The sequence below is a fragment of the Aegilops tauschii genome, chromosome 5, assembly GCF_002575655.3.
Source record: "Aegilops tauschii subsp. strangulata cultivar AL8/78 chromosome 5, Aet v6.0, whole genome shotgun sequence".
Lineage (NCBI taxonomy): Eukaryota > Viridiplantae > Streptophyta > Magnoliopsida > Poales > Poaceae > Aegilops > Aegilops tauschii.
The window spans coordinates 411,653,789-411,673,440 of NC_053039.3; the positions used below are offsets into that span (position 1 = coordinate 411,653,789).

The following is a 19,652-nucleotide window of genomic DNA, read 5'->3' on the forward strand; positions in this document are numbered from 1 at the left end:
TAATGCTCATAACCACGTCCATGAGTTGTGTGATGATGCAGGTGATGATAACCGTGAAGAAACAGGTGCAGAAATCAGCAAAAATAATGCAGAAATCGCTCCCAACACGACACATTTTATGTGTCCAGAGTTGGGGAGCAGATCCTCCTCGGGATCGATTCCCCTGCAGGCTGACAGCGGATCGTCCTCGGGATCTGGCCCGCACCAGGATGGCGGCGCGTAGGATCCCGCGTCGCCTGCCCGTCGCGGCTCCGCATCCGCCACACGGTGCCCCGCCACTGGCCCGGATGCTCCCTCCGGCCCGCACCACTCGGACGCCCCCACACGGCGCACGGAGACCCGTTGGGCCCCTGCTGGGCCCCTCCTCTACGAGCGCCGCCCGCCGACCGGGGTGCAGCCCCGTATGGCGCCAGGGGCAGGCGCGGGCTCCAACGCCGATCCGGCCATGCCTCCTGTCGCGCGATCCGGCGCGAATTCGGCTGGGCCCACCTCATCATCGCGGCCTGATGGGCCTGCGCTGGATTTGTCCTGCAGCCTCGGATCCACTGCACCGCGTTCTGCCTCGGCCCTGACGCCTCACGCTCCAGATGTCGTAGACGATCCGTCTGGCTCGGATGTAGACGAGGCGGTCGGTGCAGGGGGCATCTTGGGATCTGATCCACCTACTACATCAGCAACGGGATCTCCTGCGCCGGACATCTCTGTTGCACCTCTTGTTGCTTCACGAACACGTCTCCAAAAAGGGGTAACTAAGCCAGTTAATTACAAGCAAATAATGAAGTTTGGTCTTGCCTGCTCTATAGATGGCGAACCACGTTCCCTTGGGGAGGCACTCAGTGATACAATGTGGAAGAAGGCCATGGAAGAAGAACACATGGCACTTCTGAAAAATAAAACATGGCACTTGGTTCCTCCAAGGCAAGGTAAAAATTCGATCGATTGCAAGTGGGTTTTCAGAGTCAAAAGGAAATCTGATGGAACCATAGATCACTACAAAGCCAGACTTTTTGCAAAAGGGTTTAAACAATGGTATGGCATAGACTATGAGGACACCTTTAGTCCTGTTGTTAAAGCTGCAACTATTCGTCTTGTGCTCTTTATTGCTGTTTTCAGGGGATGGAGTCTTCGTCAGCTAGATGTGCAGAATGCGTTTCTCCATGGCGTTCTGGAAGAGGAATTGTATATGAAACAACCTCCTGGGTTTGAAAACAAAAACAAACCTCTTCATGTATGCAAACTTGACAAAGCTCTATATGGACTGAAGCAAGCTCCCAGGGCATGGTACTCTAGACTCAGTCAGAAATTACAAGCTCTTGGTTTTATTCCTTCTAAGTCTGACACATCTTTGTTCATTTACAATTAGCTGAAAACATCAATATTTGTTCTCATATATGTTGATGATATTATAGTCACAAGTATATCTGATGAGGCCATATCAAGACTGCTGAAGGATTTGAGTGCTGAGTTTGCTCTCAAGGATCTGGCAGATTTGCATTTCTTCCTAGAGATTGAGGTCAAGAAACAAGGAGATAGTCTTCATCTCTCTCAAGAGAAGTATGCTGCTGACCTGGTAAGAAGAGTTGGGTTACAAGGATGCAAACCTTCACCAACTCCGTTATCTAGCACGGAAAAGCTGTCACTTGTAGAAGGGGAACCTTTGAGTCATGATGACAGCACCAGGTACAGAAGCTTGGTAGGAGCACTCCAATACTTGACCTTGACACGGTCTGATATTTCTTTTGCTGTGAACAAAGTTTGTGAGTTTCTTTATGCACCGACTAAAACTCATTGGACTTCTGGTAAACGTATTGTGAGATATGTGAAAAATACCATGAATCTTGGACTTACTTTCACCAAATCTTCATTCACACTTGTCAGTGCTTTCTCTGATTCTGACTGGGCAGGATGTGTAGATGACAGACGCTCCACTGGTGGGTTTGCAGTATTTTTTGGTCCAAACTTGGTATCATGGTGTGCAAAGAAACAAGCCACTGTGTCACGTTTAAGCACAGAAGCTGAATACAAGGCCCTGGCCAATGCCACAGCTAAGATCATTTGGGTTCAGTCCATGTTGAGAGAGCTTGGTATTAAAAACACTCAATCCCTATGCTTGTGGTGTGATAATCTTGGTGCTACTTATCTATCTGCCAATCCTGTTTTTCATGCAAGGACAAAACATAGTGAAATTGATTTCCATTTTGTCAGAGAACGAGTTGCCCATAAACAATTGGAAATTTGTTTTGTTCATTCTTGAGATCAGGTTGCAGATGGATTCACAAAAGCTTTGCCCACAAGAAACTTCGAAGAATTCAAGCGTAATCTCAACTTGACGAAGTTGTGACTAAGGGAGGGTGTTGAATGAAATATGTTGCACCTCCTAATGTCTACGTGACAGCGTTCAGGTGATGGAGATAACTATCGATGGAGGAGTCCAAACCGAAGATAGACTAGGATGTCTAATTAGTTGCCATATGGTTGTAATCTCCTCTTATCTTCTTCTATCTCTTTCTCTCCAAGTCTCCTGTAATCTGAACGATCTTGTACGCTATACCAGGAGTCACGCCTTGGCTATATAAACACGCAGCCGTCGCCCAGGATGGGTACGACGTTCCTCCACAGGAAGGACAAGCAGTGTGGGCAGGGGCGGAGCTAGGACTGGACCACAGGTTTCCATTGCTTTCCGTGTTCTGTTAATTTGTCAAATAACACCAAATGGGGTTCACGAAGACTTGATATTTAGAGAGAATTGGCGCAGATTTAAGAGTTGAATATTCATATAACATTACTTTGGAATTATTTCATGCTCTCATTTACTTTGTCTTTCAATTTAACTCAATGTTCTAAAAAAATTATCAGTTCACAAGGGCCAATGTCTTCTCATCATGGCTTTTGTGTTAGGTGAGGAACAGTCTGACATTTTTTGTTGAATACAACTTTATATCTGTCACATTTGTTTTGCGGCATTGTCATTTCCACACCGGAGGTCAGCTTTCCATCTTATTTTCCCACATCCATAATTTCATATAACAATCTCTTATTTCAAAATAGTCACACTCTTATTGCAGAAAAATAAACACAATGCATAATTGCATATATAACCACACCGACGGGCGCGGCGTGCCGCCGCGCGGGGATAGGCTAGTATATATTAGGAAGAATCAAATCCAAAGAAGCAGATGCCTATACACCCTACTGCCCAAGCAAAGCTCAATTTCCATCCAAAAACAATACCTAACCATCCAGGCTTATTAGTGCATTTTCCTCCTCGTGGGATACGGAAGCGTGAAGAAGTGTGACATGATCACTGGGAATAGACCTTGCCGGGCAGAGCCACCGGCCTGAGCTCGCCGCCATGGAGGAAGCCGGTGAACCACTTGGCGGAGTGCCTCTGGTATCTCGTCCTCTCCTCAGAGTTGAAGTCCACACCATAGAGGCCAAAACCTATGCGATAGCCGAATATATACTCGAACATGTCCAGGAATGACCACACGAAGTAGCCCTGCACATTGGACCCGTTCCTGATCACCCAGCAACAAAAAGAACGGTGAGATAAACTGTGTCAATTTATTTCACTGTCATATTTCTCTTGTGCTGAGATGAATAGATGGTGTTGGTACCTGCTGGATTCGAGGGTCGCCTCGATGTAGTCCTGCAGGTACTGCGACCTGAACTCGTCGTCATCCGGGGTGTTCTTCCCAGCAGCTCCTGGTAAATATGAACATTGAGAACATGATATTTCAGGTTGATGATTCCTTGGGATCATGATGTTCTAGGGTAGCTGAAACTTCTGTTAGTAGAATTTACCGTTCTCATGGATCATGACTACAGGGTTCTTGTATTTGAGCTGGAGATGCCCCAGCATTTTCTTCAGAGCCCACGGTGTCGACGACTGGAAATCGCTTTTCAACCCAAACAGGAGCTGTTACAGTATAATTTTAGCCACACGCCCACACAGACATACAAATGATTTAGTTATGTTGGGAACAAAGTTCATTTCCCAACTAAATTGATTAGAAATTAAATAAATTGTATCGGTGAATACCTGGTTCTTCGAGTTAAAAAATGGCACTGCAAGAATACATGTGCAAATGAATTAGGTTAATCCTGTCCTCTCATTGCACATACAACACATGATAGGACTTTAGGTTATTAGAATTCTTACTCTCATATTTCACTGCTGCATCACCGATGTAATCTCTCAGCTCATCATCCAGCTTGCTAAGATCAGCCTTCACATATAACGCGATGTAGTGGTTAAATCCGACAAAATCAAAAGACCCACGCACTCTCTTTAGCTCTTCAGCGGTGAAAGATGGTAGCCTGGACCCAACATTCTTCCTCATCACAGGGGGGTAATCTCCGTGCACCAACGGATGCATATACCTGTGCCATGATCACGTGATATTTAGCTTTAGTTACATACAAACTATAGCCGTTACTATGAAACTTGAGGTATAGAGAAGAACAGACCATCCAATGTGAAAGTCGTTCATCCTTTCAGCTGCTGCTATATCCTCAGGTGTTTGCGTCGCAGGCTCGTACCACCAACCGAGCAATGTGAGTCCAATTTTTCCTCCTTGCTTGGCCTGGTCATTGAAATAACAAAAAGGAATATTACACACGTGGGAATGATTAATCCCAAATGAACAGGATGGTTCTGTAAAATGCGGCATTGTTCCTAACCTGGTACTTCTCTTTATATAGAGACGCTGCTGAGGCATGTGCGAGGAGAAGATGGTGAGCTACTATGTATGGCTCTGTGGTAGAGTTGCCATTAGCGCATCTGAGGGCGCCGAAGGGGAATGAGCATCGCTGCGGTGGGAGGACACCCGTATCATATCCGCCGATGGGCTCGACGTTTGGCTCATTGACAGTGCTCCAGTACTTCACCCTGTCGCCAAAGTTCTTGAAGCACACTTCTGCATATGCCGTGTAGTCATCTCTGCAACCATGTGACAAGGAGACAAAAAAAAAGCAAATTATTTCTTCTCTACGAAAAGGCATTTGCACTTGTAGTGACGGTTTTGATTAGTGGGGCAAGAAGAAAGTACGTACATGAATTTTCCGCTAAGCATGCCGTTGTATTCGTCTTGAAGAGCCTGAGGGAAGTCGAAATGATATATCGTGACGTGAGGCTGGATTCCTACATAAAGCAGAGAAATATGCATGAGTCACTTCTGTGCAGCTGGACATCTGAAGATCCTTGAATTTTTATTCTTCGAGGAAGGATTCAGTCTGCCAAGGATTAAATACCATGAGCCAGGAGTTCATCGATAAGATTATTGTAGTACTCCAGTCCCTTTGGATTGACAGCTACTCGGCCATCTTCATGGATTGCAAATAATCAAATCAGTGAACTGACGGCCTCATTTCTGAAAGACATAGTCAACATGATACTGTGGGTATGGCCTTACCGGGAATAAGGCGAGGCCAGGCAATTGAAAATCTGTAGGCGTCGACGCCCATGTCGCTCAAAAGCTTTACATCTTCCTGTTGTCAAACACAAAATCAGCTGTAAGATTAACACCAAATTCTTGGTCTGAAAAGTCAACCATTTAACATCACTTGGTCTCACAAACTGACCTTGTACTTGTGATACTGATCTGCAGTCACATCAGCAGTGGCACCGTCGACAAACTGCCCTGTGGATGTTCCAAACTCCATGTTATAACTCCAAACTCCATGTTATAATTCGCATGGCAGATTCAGACGCACAGATCGCGGGGAAAGTAGAACTAACCTGAGTGTGTGAACGTGTCCCAGATGCTGGGTTTTCTTCCGTCCTCTGCGACCGCACCTTCAACCTGGAAAAATCAGCCGAATATTCAGGTCAGCAAAGTATTCCATACAATACAACAAATAATAATCAGCTGTGATCTGAATCCTGAAGATTTAAACAACAGAATTTTAAGAGCTAGAGAACGCAGTTAACTTTGACCATTCTCAATCCTTTTTCTTTGTTTTTGACCATTGTCTGAACTGTCAGGTATAAGAGTGAGCATATAGCTTAAAGAGTTTCAGGCTATCTATTTTATTTTTACTTTTTGCGAAAGGAGTTTCAGGCTATTAGTGGTTCCAATTCTGCGGAACATCACTACCTATCTGCAATCGCTAGCCCCACTAGTTTCCAAAAACTGCTTCCGATAATGATGTAAAATCCCAGCTTTTGTGGAAACAATTTTGGTAAACAATGATTGTTTATCTCAATTAAATCCAACAGTTAGTTACGTTTCTAATTTGAGATGGCAGCATAAATTTTGTACCATGAAAATATTTTTCTTATGATAGGAATAATCATTTTCTTTTCTTTTTTTGCGGTCAGGAAGCATCATTTTCTGATGTTATGGAACCAATTGTTTGAATGGCAGGATACATGTTTTCTGTTCTATAGAAGCAGTTGGAATTGCTTTAGAAGCATCATCGACGAGATAATTTGCCTTGATTGCGACCGATTTTTTATGGACGTAACAGTAAAATTAGATCCAAGCACTTTGCTTCCTAGTAACAAAATTTTTCTTGAAGAATTTGTTTCCATGCCACAAAATTTAAGTCTCATGTATCTTTATACCAGTTTCTAACACACACACACAAAAGAAAAACTTTGCTTCCGTCCAATGCTAAAGTGTATCCATGGTTTTCTTTTAACTGGATATAAGTTTGTTTCCTGCTTCGTTAGTTCATACAATAAGTTTCAGATATAATACAAATTTATTTCCTTCAAGTCACCAAAAGTGCATGCAATGCTTCCTAAGTTAACATTGTATATTGAGGTCTAAAAACCATAGTCTTGCTTTACTTCGCTTGCGGTCCTCCTCATTGTAAGGCAAATCCAAGTGACATCACACTTACTGGCACATGCATCGGTCGCCTCCAGATATGTCTACAGTGGTGCCCACCGGCTACAAAGCCAACACATATCCATGCTTGAAATATACGTTTGTTACACATGGTGCATAAGCATATAAGATACGAAGCAACAGTGTGCATTACATGTATGTGGTACAGTAGTGTAGAAGCAGAGAATCCCATGTAAGGAAGCATGTACTCTTTCTACATGCTATATTAGACCACCATTGATTTATGTACAATTTTTAGATTTGATTTGGCATTATTCCAGAAGGAAAAAACAAGTGTCTGCCCTGTCAGCACATATATGAAATATATGAAGCATGATGACAATGTTCGAATACAAGCAATTTTCTTGACAATGCAGTAGTGGATACATGTATAAAAATAGTAGAAGTATGTTTCATTGCAGCAAACTATCTGGATCAAAAGAAAGTACGATAAAGTTAGGAAGCATGGATATTAAGAAGCATCAAATTTGTTGCTATCTCAATGTAATTCATACCTAGTGGAAGCATAGAATTTTGTAACTTGAAGCTAGCAACGAATGTTGCTAACATGTGTGTGCATCGATCATTTTTTTGATCTACAAACCTGTGTCATCCGTCGATGCAAACAAATTGGAATGTTGAAGCACACATATCTGAAGCTTACGAAGCATGCATGGTTACCGGAAACATCATCTTGTGCATGATCTGTGAGTGGGGACCCATGATGATGGAACAATGGTCGATTCCACGCATTGCAATACGTTTGATTCAGAGGAGAAACTTCGAAAAGGGGCAAAAAATCAATGCTGCTTCTCCGCCCGACGGCCCACGGGAGGTACGTACTCTGGCATTCGGTTCAGACCTCCAGGGTCCAGGCACCTCGCGATGCAACAAACACAGTGGAGAGGGTGGGCACGACCATCTAATTAATGTCGGGATGGTGCACCACCGAGGTCACTTGGGGCCGCGTCGAGGACTAGATCGGTAGAGCCGTAGACGGGAACAGAGCTGGGCGCGTGGTGGATTGCATCGTCGGGGGTGAATTGTGTCTCCGGCGAAGAGGTGTCAACGTTGTGCACGACATGGCTGCGTACTCGGAGAGGGCGGGGGCGTCGTGGTTGACGGCGAGCTCGGATGAAGGTCCGGCGGAGGCATGAGGGAGGAACAGGTTTGGGAGAGATGGAACGGGAAGGAAATAGGGGCATCGTCAAATACAGGTGGCTAGCACGACTGGGCCTTGACCGTGGGATTAATTAGAAATTGACAGATTTCATGCGGTCTGAGGATTGCTTCCTACTATCAGACTACTGATACAAAATGTTTTCCGTCTATATACTAGTTCCTCCATCCCATAACAGAAGATCATTTTTTTCCACTATGATATAGTGTAAAAAATGATCTTGTATTATGAGATGGAGGGAATAGTGGCGTAGCCAGCGGGTTGCCGTGGCACACCTTGAATTTTGAGGTATTTTTCTACCATATATGAGTTTTGCTCAATTAATCCTTTCAAATAGCCCCAAGCATAATGGTCACTAGCTCAATTAACTATTTTTGGAGTGTGCACACCCATCATTTTATTTCTGGCAACGCCACTGAAGGGAGTAGTGTGTACTAAGTGCTTTTGAAATTAATTATCCAGCACCATCACCATGCACTTTTATTTATTCGCTTCAGATCATTAAGAAAAAAACATGGCGGGAGGGGGCGAGAACACGTTGAAGGAACGAAGAAGAGAAAGCCCTTTGGCGCTAGAAACTCCGCCTCCATGAGTTCCTCACGCGTCTTGTTCCATCCATCCATTTGAAGGATGGCGCGGGGATGGCACGGTCTGTTGAGTTTCTTTCGATGGGATGCGTCGCATGTGACGGGTGAGAAAGACCGAGGAGCAGACGAAAGGAAAGGGAAGGGAGGGCCGCAGAACAGTTGTTGTAGCTTGGAGTCTTGGAGAGGAGAGAAATCAGAGACCGGTAAAAAGCGAAAGAAAGAGAAGTATCGTTTTCTTATGAAGGTAAGAGTTGAGTTAGTACTGCCTCAGTAAAGAAATATAAGAGCGTTTAGAAAACCATCGACATGCCCTGCATGACCGGTGGTATTGGGCATGCACGCATAATTTTCTGTACAAGAAAAGGACGCGGCGAGTCACGCGTGACGCGGTCGAAGACGAAGGAGAGCGGAGGAACGAAAAGGGAAAGCGAGGACAGCAGCTTTCTTCCATGGAAGAGGAGAGGAAACACTTAACTTCCGCGTGTATGAACATGTGGTTGAGTGTGGTACGTATGGTGCAGACCGATCGGCGACGACCGGACCGGAGCAGAGCACATGACATGCATGCGGTGGTGCATACATATATACTGCATCTGTTTTCATCACGGAGCTACAAGGAAGGTGGTAGGTACTATGCTAGTGCAGTAGTGCTGGTCTGGCTGTCAGCGCTCAGCAGCTAGCGCGATGCTATTGGACCGCTTTGACTGAGGGTGAGGAGAAATCCAGACGTACGAACCAGAACCACCGGCGGTATAGTGATTGATACTACGATATACGCAACGGCGAGGTCGAGGGAGGCGGGTAGCTGGCCGCTGGGCGTGAGCAGATCGAGTCCGAGTGGCGCACCTGGTAAGAGGAGGAGCCGGCGCCGAAGATGAACCCCGGGGGGAAGTCGCCCCTGGTGATTGTCGCCGCCGCCGCCTCCGGAGTCGCGACGGCGACGAGCAGCAGGACGAGGACCAGGGAGGAGAGCGCCGCCATCATCGATCGGCCCGCCTGCTACTGCTAGCTCCGTCCACGGTCTCTCTCTCTCTCTCCCGGTGGTGATGATGGCCACCCCGGCCGGGCGCGCGGGCTTTTATATGCCGTTTTCTTCCCATCTCGGTGATGCGCTCCTGTGTCCACCTCGGTGATGCGCCGCTGTGCTCGCCCGAGCGCGCTACCGTCCAAACCCAGCGGCCGGCCACGTCGTTGCTGACGCACCGCGCCCAGGCAGGCGGGCGCCGATCGACGGCGTTCTCGTGCGCGCGGTGCGAATGCGACCGTACGTAGCTTTGGCGTGCATGGCTGCATTCGAGCGGTGTGCTCGTGCGGCGTATGGCTCGCCGCATGGTGATGGTCGGCCGGAATCCGAGCTGTCGCGCGCCGCCGGGAAAAAGGAATCCGAATTTCTGGCCTCGAAGGACCGGCCGGTTGCCTAGGTACAGCCGGGGTGAAGGATGATAATAGCAGAGCAAAGCTTAATTCCCGTAGAGAGACGTACGTCCACCACGCGCGTCGTCGACCGAGACCACCACCGTCCACCGCTTCCGCCCACGTCGACGTCCGCTACCGGTCCACCGCCGCTGCGACAGCGATGCCGTACATGCATCCGCAGCGCATTTGTCCTCCACCTCCACTGTTGGTATAGAATTTAAAAACCAATTGATCCAAACAGGTCAACCTTGTAAATGTCAATGTTGGTTAGACTACGAACTTGCTCCACGTACGGGTGCAACTCTAACCAGCGATCGAACACCACACAGTTTTTTTTAACCGAGCCCCACACAATTACTAGTTACAGCATCTCCAGCCGTTCGGGCCCCAAGACGCCGTCTGGGGCCGAACCAGTGTTTAATTCGGCACAAACACGGCACAAACTCGGCGATTTCATTCAAATTTGTAAAAAAACAGAAAACAACCACCTAGCCCTACTACGCCGCTGCCGCCGCCCGCGTTCTACATGCCAAGGAGCCTGTAGAACCGGGTGTAGTCGCCGCCGCCGCCCTGCGTCCCTCCGGAGCCGCCGCCGTCCCTGCTGCATCCCTGACTAGGGTCGCCGACGCGCGGGGTTGGACGGACCTGGCGCGTCCTCCTCCTCGTCGCTATCGAGGACGACACCGCCGCCCTCATCGCGTCCGCGGCGCCGAGCTTTGATCTCCTCGTAGGCCCGGCGCCAGCGCTCCACCTGCTCACGGATGCAGTCCGCCTTCACCCACTTGAGGGCGGTCTCTTTGTCGGCGTCCATCTCCGTGTGCTCCTTCTTGACGGGGAGCAACCCTGGCTCGGTCTTCGGCCGGACGAGGCGAAGGGAACGAGGGGAGGGCGGGTGCCCTCGTTGATGACAAGGGCGTCGCTGCGGGTGCGGCACCCAAGCGGTGTCTCCTGCAGCTTCGGCTTGACGGGACGGAGCGCCGGCGACCCGGAACCCGACGAGGAGGAGGTCGCCGCCTCCATTCGCCGCGGCGTCCAGGAACTACCACGGCGGCTAGAGAAGGACGGGGGTGCCGGGTACTCGAGGCGCGGCGTGCTGGTCTCGATGTGGTTGAGGACGGCTTCGAAGGTCCGGCCGGGTACGCCCCACCATTCGCGCCGCCCGTCGGCGTTGAGGCGGCCGCGGGGGATGGCTTCTGTGGCGAGACGAGGCGAGAGAGGTGGCGAGTTGTGGCGACTGTGGCGTTCACCGGCAGGGAGGTCGGCTTTTATAGCCGAAGCGGGGCGGGTCGCGCGTCGCGGCGCCTTCACTGCGCCACCCGTGAGGCATCAATGGAAGGCTGACCGGCGCGGCAGTCTTGGCATTGATTCCTGCGGGAGACGAGGCGATGAGGACGACGAAGCGGTGTGTCGCTGACTCGGCGGGCTCATTCCCGTTCACGCCAAAATCAGTTTTCCCGGCGCCCCGCAGCGTGTCAAGTTCGGTTTGGGTCCGCCGACACCAGTTTCGGCCCAAACCGACGAAAACAACATCTTGAAGGCGCGACTGGGGTCGTTTTTTTACGCCGGCGCTAAAAAATGTCATCGGGGGGCCTGTTGGGGAGGCGGCTGGAGATGCTTTTATAGTAGGATTACGTACGACTTAGGATCGTTTGTGTTCTCGTCCGCGGGGTGCGACGGCTCCACGTACGGCGGCGGCGTGTCCTCGCTCCTCACCTGGGAAAGAGAAGACGGTCACACACACACACCCAGATGGCCATCGACGCAACGAGAGAATGACGGGACCAACTCAAATCAAATTGGTAAACGTAACCGTAGTGTCCCGTCCGCTCTCTTCTCCACGGGGATCTTCTCATGTTTGGTCCGCTTCTAGAACTTGGGGCCCGCATATCTCCTTTTTCAACCTTTTCCCTAGGAGAGCCCGGCCGTGTGGCGACCATTGGCCGACAGCAGGTGTGCTTCCAGTTCAAGCATTACTAACTCAAACTCGTACTCCATGATGATTCTTCACGTACACACTTACACAGAGTAGTTTAAAAACAATATACGGACTACGGCTTCCTGCGAGAATTTCTTGGAATATACGGTAGGTGCTAGTACTTCGAAAATTCCTGAGAAAATGGTGCATGCCACGTGACACGTGAGTGTGCATGCGACACAAGAATGCTAGACTTACGGGCTGCCAAGTACTGTCGCATATACGGGCTCAAAGGTTCAGTTTTTTATTGGTCCAACCCCAATAAAATGATTAATCAACCCCCCTCCCAATTTAAACGGTGGATGTAGATTACTCGTAGGTCGTCCGTAGATGTAGCTTTGTTCTTTTTTCTGTTAGCACCTGCGAGGCAAACCACGCAAAAATCAATACATCCAGAATCAAACCTTACAAGGCGCAAACAATTAGTGAAGACACGGCAGATAGCACACCACAACAAATAATCTCTGACCGATTCTAGAGCGTGCGCATGCGATGTGTACGGAGGGTCTAAAAGCATCTTCAGCCGGTTACCTCCCCAGGAGCAAACTTTTAGTGGGTTGTGCCGGCGAAAATTTAGCGTGGGGGTCAAAAATTTCCCAGCCCCCCCCCCCCAGGCCACCCCGTCCAGGTCGCGCTCGCCGGCCAGGCCGCGGCCGTGCGCTCCCGCTCACATGCCGCGCCCTCCCACGGCCGCGCTCACAGTGCCATCCTTCCACGCCGCCGTCCTCCTCGCCCGTCCGCGCCCAGGCCGACAAGGCCGGTCCGCTCGTCGAGGCGGCGCTGCGGGTCGTCATGGCGCGCCTCGAGGAGGAGTTCCGCCAGCTGCCCGTCCGTGGGACCGCATCACTCGCCCCCGAGGACTTGTACGTCGTCCCATCCGCGCCGTCCGTCTGCGAGCACGGCGGCCACCCCCTCTGCACCGGAAACTCCGACGGGCAATTCGCCTGCGCCACCTGAGACCGCGGCTCAGGCTCCGTGGAGTGCACGGGCGGGGGCGCCGCTCCCCCCGCTCGCTCGCGGGGGCGGCCCGAGGAGCATGGCGAGGGCCAGCGTGCACATGGCGAAGGCGTCGACGGGATTATGTGGGGAGAGAACAAAAGAGAAGGCATGCAAGTGGGTAGGACAAGGAGAAAAAGGGAGGAGAGAGGGAGTGGGAGGCTGAATGTGGGCCAAATGCATGCAAAATCTTCTCTCTCCGCCCCAAGTGCTCCCCGATGGGCTGGGTTTGGCCTGGGAGTGCCGACGCTAGTTTTGGGCAAATCCGACGAAAATTGAGAGTCTGGGGCCGTGGTTGGGACGTTTTTTACCGCCGGCGATTAAAAAGTGGTCCTGGGGGGGCTTCTTGGGGGGACGGCTGGAGATGCTCTAACTCGACCGGTTGGTGCTCTCTGTTGGGGAACGTAGTAATTTCAAAAATTTCCTACGCACACGCAAGATCATGGTGATGCATAGCAACGAGAGGGGAGAGTGTTGTCCACGTACCCTCGTAGACTGAAAGCGGAAGCGTTTTGCACAACGCGGTTGATGTAGTCGTACGTCTTCACGATCCGACCGATCAAGTACCGAACGCATGGCACCTCCGAGTTCAGCACACGTTCAGCCCGATGACGTCCCTCGAACTCCGATCCAGCCGAGTGTTGAGGGAGAGTTTCGTCAGCACGACGGCGTGGTGACGATGATGATGTTCTACCGACGCAGGGCTTCGCCCAAGCACCGCTACAGTATTATCAAGGTGGACTATGGTGGAGGGGGCACCGCACACGGCTAAAAGATCAACAGATCAATTGTTGTGTCTCTAGGGTGCCCCCCTGCCCCCGTATATAAAGGAGCAAAGGGGGAGAGGCGGCCGGCCAGGAGGAGGCGTGCCAGGAGGAGTCCTACTCCCACCGGGAGTAGGACTCCGTCCCTTCCTTGTTGGATTAGGAGAAGGGGGGAAGGAGGAAGAGGAGAAGAAGGAAAGGGGGGCGCCCCCCCCCCCTTGTCCAATTCGGACTAGAGGGGGAGGGGCGCGCGGCCTGCCCTGGCCGCCCCTCCTCTTCTCCACTAAGGCCCATGAAGGCCCATTAAACCCCCGGGGGGTTCCGGTAACCCCCGGTACTCCGGTAAAATCCCGATTTCACCTGGAACACTTCCGATATCCAAATATAGGTTTCCAATATATCAATCTTCATGTCTCGACCATTTCGAGACTCCTTGTCATGTCCGTGATCACATCCGGGATTCCGAACTACCTTCGGTACATCAAAACTCATAAACACATAACATAACCGTCATCGAAACTTTAAGCGTGCGGACCCTACGGGTTCGAGAACTATGTAGACATGACCGAGACACGTCTCCGTTCAATAACCAATAGCGAAACCTGGATGCTCATATTGGCTCCCACATATTCTACGAAGATCTTTATCGGTCAGACCGCATAACAACATACGTTGTTCCCTTTGTCATCGGTATGTTACTTGCCCGAGATTCGATCGTCGGTATCTCAATACCTAGTTCAATCTCGTTACCGGCAAGTCTGTTTACTCGTTCCGTAATACATCATCCCGTAACTAACTCATTAGTTGCAATGCTTGCAAGGCTTAAGTGTTGTGCATTACCGAGTGGGCCCAGAGATACCTCTCCGACAATCGGAGTGACAAATCCTAATCTCGAAATACACCAACCCAACAAGTACCTTTGGAGACACCTGTAGAGCACCTTTATAATCACCCAGTTACGTTGTGACCTTTGGTAGCACAAAAAGTGTTCCTCCGGTAAACGGGAGTTGCATAATCTCATAGTCATAGGAACATGTATAAGTCATGAAGAAAGCAATAGCAATATACTAAACGATCGAGTGCTAAGCTAACGGAATGGGTCAAGTCAATCACATCATTCTTCTAATGATGTGATCCCATAAATCAAATGACAACTCATGTCAATGGCTAGGAAACATAACCATCTTTGATCAAAGAGCTAGTCAAGTAGAGGCATACTAGTGACACTCTGTTTGTCTATGTATTCACACAAGTATTATGTTTCCGGTTAATATAATTCTAGCATGAATAATAAATATTTATCATGATATAAGGAAATAAATAATAACTTTATTATTGCCTCTAGGGCATATTTCCTTCAGTCTCCCGCTTGCACTAGAGTCAATAATCTAGATTACACAGTAATGATTCTAACACCCATGGAGCCTTGGTGCTGATCATGTTTTGCTCGTGGAACAGGCTTAGTCAACGGGTCTGCAACATTCAGATCCGTATGTATCTTGCAAATTTCTATGTCTCCCACCTGGACTAAATCCCAGATGGAATTGAAGCATCTCTTGATGTGTTTGGTTCTCTTGTGAAATCTGGATTCCTTCGCCAAGGCAATTGCACCAGTATTGTCACAAAAGATTTTCATTGGACCCGATGCACTAGGTATGACACCTAGATCGGATATGAACTCCTTCATCCAGACTCCTTTATTTGCTGCTTCCGAAGCAGCTATGTACTCCACTTCACACGTAGATCCCGCCACAACGCTTTGTTTAGAACTGCACCAACTGACAGTTCCACCGTTCAATGTAAACACATATCCGGTTTGCGATTTAGAATCGTCCGGATCAGTGTCAAAGCTTGCATCGACGTAACCATTTACGACTAGCTCTTTGTCACCTCCATAAACGAGAAACATATCCTTAGTCCTTTTCAGGTATTTCAGGATGTTCTTGACCGCTGTCCAGTGATCCACTCCTGGATTACTTTGGTACCTCCCTGCCAAACTTATAGCAAGGCACACATCAGGTCTGGTACACAGCATTGCATACATGATAGAGCCTATGGCTGAAGCATAGGGAACATCTTTCATCTTCTCTCTATCTTCTGAAGTGGTCGGGCATTGAGTCTTACTCAACTTCACACCTTGTAACACAGGCAAGAACCCTTTCTTTGCTTGATCCATTTTGAACTTCTTCAAAACTTTGTCAAGGTATGTGCTTTGTGAAAGTCCAATTAAGCGTCTTGATCTATCTCTATAGATCTTGATGCCCAATATATAAGCAGCTTCACCGAGGTCCTTCATTGAAAAACCCTTATTCAAGTATCCCTTTATGCTATCCAGAAATTCTATATCATCTCCAATCAACAATATGTCATCCACATATAATATCAGAAATGCTACAGAGCTTCCGCTCACTTTCTTGTAAATACAGGCTTCTCCAAAAGTCTGTATAAAACCAAATGCTTTGATCACACTATCAAAGTGTTTATTCCAACTCCGAGAGGCTTGCACCAGTCCATAAATGGATCGCTGGAGCTTGCACACTTTGTTAGCTCCTTTTGGATCGACAAAACCTTCTAGTTGCATCCTATACAACTCTTCTTCCAGAAACCCATTCAGGAATGCAGTTTTGACATCCATTTGCCAAATTTCATAATCATAAAATGCGGCAATTGCTAACGTGATTCAGACAGACTTAAGCATCGCTACGGGTGAGAAAGTCTCATCGTAGTCAATCCCTTGAACTTGTCGAAAACCTTTTGCAACAAGTCGAGCTTTATAGACAGTAACATTACCGTCAGCGTCAGTCTTCTTCTTGAAGATCCATTTATTCTCAATGGCTTGCCGATCATCGGGCAAGTCAACCAAAGTCCATACTTTGTTCTCATACATGGATCCCATCTCAGATTTCATGGCTTCAAGCCATTTTGCGGAATCTGGGCTCACCATTGCTTCTTCATAGTTCGTAGGTTCGTCATGGTCTAGTAACATAACCTCCAGAACAGGATTACCATACCACTCTGGTGCGGATCTTACTCTGGTTGACCTACGAGGTTCAGTAACAACTTGATCTGAAGTTCCATGATCATCATCATTAACTTCCTCACTAATTGGTATAGACGTCACAGGAACCGGTTTCTGTGATGAACTACTTTCCAATAAGGGAGCAGGTACGGTTACCTCATCAAGTTCTACTTTCCTCCCACTCACTTCTTTCGAGAAAAACTCCTTCTCTAGAAAGGATCCATTCTTAGCAACGAATGTCTTGCCTTCGGATCTGTGATAGAAGGTGTACCCAACAGTCTCCTTTGGGTATCCTATGAAGACACATTTCTCCGATTTGGGTTCGAGCTTATCAGGTTGAAGCTTTTTCACATAAGCATCGCAGCCCCAAACTTTAAGAAATGACAACTTTGGTTTCTTGCCAAACCACAGTTCATAAGGCGTCGTCTCAACAGATTTTGATGGTGTCCTATTTAACGTGAGTGCGGCCGTCTCTAAAGCATAACCCCAAAACGATAGCGGTAAATCAGTAAGAGATATCATAGATCGCACCATATTTAGTAAAGTACAATTACGACGTTCGGACACACCATTACGCTGTGGTGTTCCGGGTGGCGTGAGTTGCGAAACTATTCCGCATTGTTTCAAATGTAGACCAAACTCGTAACTCAAATATTCTCCTCCACGATCAGATCGTAGAAACTTTATTTTCTTGTTACGATGATTTTCAACTTCACTCTGAAATTCTTTGAACTTTTCAAATGTTTCAGACTTATGTTTCATTAAGTAGATATACCCATATCTGCTTAAATCATCTGTGAAGGTGAGAAAATAACGATACCCGCCGCGAGCCTCAATATTCATTGGTCCACATACAGCAGTATGTATGATCTCCAATAAATCAGTTGCTCGCTTCATAGTTCCGTAGAACGGCGTTTTAGTCATCTTGCCCATGAGGCATGGTTCGCAAGTACCAAGTGATTCATAATCAAGTGATTCCAAAAGTCCACCAGTATGGAGTTTCTTCATGCGCTTTACACCAATATGACCCAAACGGCAGTGCCACAAATAAGTTGCACTATCATTATCAACTCTGCGTCTTTTGGCTTCAACATTATGAATATGTGTATCACTACTATCGAGATTCATCAAAAATAGACCACTCTTCAAGGGTGCATGACCATAAAAGATTTTACTCATATAAATAGAACAATCATTATTCTCTGATTTAAATGAATAACCGTCTCGCATCAAACAAAATCCAGATATAATGTTCATGCTCAACGCTGGCACCAAATAACAATTATTTAGGTCTAATACTAATCCCGAAGGTAGATGTAGAGGTAGCGTGCCGACGGCGATCACATCGACTTTGGAACCGTTTCCCACGCGCATCGTCACTTGGTCCTTGCGAGTGTTCGCTTAATCCGTAGTCCCTGTTTTGAGTTGCAAATATTAGCAACAGAACCAGTATCAAATACACAGGTGCTACTGCGAGCTCTGGTAAGGTACACATCAATAACATGTATATCACATATACCTTTGTTCACCTTGCCATCCTTCTTATCCGCCAAATACTTGGGGCAGTTCCGCTTCCAGTGACCAGTCTTCTTGCAGTAGAAGGACTCAGTCTCAGGCTTAGGTCCAGACTTGGGTTTCTTCTCTTGAGCAGCAACTTGCTTGCTGTTTTTCTTGAAGTTCCCCTTCTTCTTCCCTTTGCCCTTTTTCTTGAAACTGGTGGTCTTATTAACCATCAACACTTGATGCTCCTTGATTTCTACCTCCGCAGCTTTTACCATTGCGAAGAGCTCGGGAATCGTCTTATCCATCCCTTGCATGTTATAGTTCATCACAAAGCTCTTGTAGCTTGGTGGCAGTGATTGAAGAATTCTGTCAATGACGCTATCATCCGGAAGATGAACTCCCAGTTGAATCAAGTGATTGTTATACCCAGACATTCTGAGTATATGCTCACTGACAGAACTATTCTCCTCCATCTTGCAGCTGTAGAACTTATTGGAGACTTCATATCTCTCAATCCGGGCATTTGCTTGAAATATTAACTTCAACTCCTGAAACATCTCATATGCTCCATGACGTTCAAAACGCCGTTGAAGTCCCGGTTCTAAGCCGTAAAACATGGCACACTGAACTATCAAGTAGTCATCAGCTTTGCTCTGCCAGACGTTCATAACATCTGGTGTTGCTCCTGCAGCAGGTTTGGCACCTAGCGGTGCTTCCAAGACGTAATTCTTCTGTGCAGCAATGAGGATAATCCTCAAGTTACGGACCCAGTCCGTGTAATTGCTACCATCATCTTTCAACTTTGCTTTCTCAAGGAACGCATTAAAATTCAATGGAACAACAACACGGGCCACCTGTCTACAATCAACATAGACAACCAAGATACTATCAGGTACTAAGTTCATGATAAACTTAAGTTCAATTAATCATATTACTTAAGAACTCCCACTTAGATAAACATCCCTCTAATCCTCTAAGTGATCACGTGATCCATATCAACTAAACCATAACCGATCATCACGTGAAGTGGAGTAGCTTTCAATGGTGAACATCACTATGTTGATCATATCTACTATATGATTCACGCTCGACCTTTCGGTCTCAGTGTTCTGAGGCCATATCTGCATATGCTAGGCTCGTCAAGTTTAACCTGAGTATTATGCGTGTGCAAAACTGGCTTGCATCCGTTGTAGATGGACGTAGAGCTTATCACACCCGATCATCACGTGGTGTCTGGGCACGACGAACTTTGGCAATGGTGCATACTCAGGGAGAACACTTTTCTCTTGAAATTTAGTGAGAGATCATCTTATAATGCTACCGTCAATCAAAGCAAGATAAGATGCATAAAAGATAAACATCACATGCAATCAATA

General features: G+C 47.7%; 1 protein-coding gene across 2 annotated transcripts; it reads right to left on the reverse strand.

Annotated features, from left to right (window-relative positions):
• Positions 1-3,037: 3,037 nt before the first annotated feature.
• On the reverse strand, positions 3,038-9,692 carry LOC109762064 (beta-glucosidase 31-like). Of its 2 annotated transcripts, none has more exons than XM_020320882.4 (13): positions 9,450-9,692; positions 5,741-5,804; positions 5,584-5,642; positions 5,415-5,490; positions 5,254-5,325; positions 5,056-5,143; positions 4,684-4,942; positions 4,471-4,586; positions 4,163-4,383; positions 4,043-4,068; positions 3,805-3,919; positions 3,618-3,705; positions 3,038-3,518 (listed from the first exon to the last, which is right to left on the reverse strand). In XM_020320882.4, the coding sequence occupies exons 1-13, from the start codon at positions 9,585-9,587 to the stop codon at positions 3,302-3,304; spliced, it is 1,539 nt and encodes a 512-aa protein (XP_020176471.1). In that variant the 5' UTR covers positions 9,588-9,692; the 3' UTR covers positions 3,038-3,301. The 2 variants fall into 2 exon arrangements, with proteins under 2 accessions (XP_020176471.1, XP_073356625.1); XM_073500524.1 differs by lacking the exon at positions 9,450-9,692 and adding an exon at positions 6,099-6,899 and having other exon boundaries at positions 5,741-6,040.
• Positions 9,693-19,652: the final 9,960 nt, after the last annotated feature.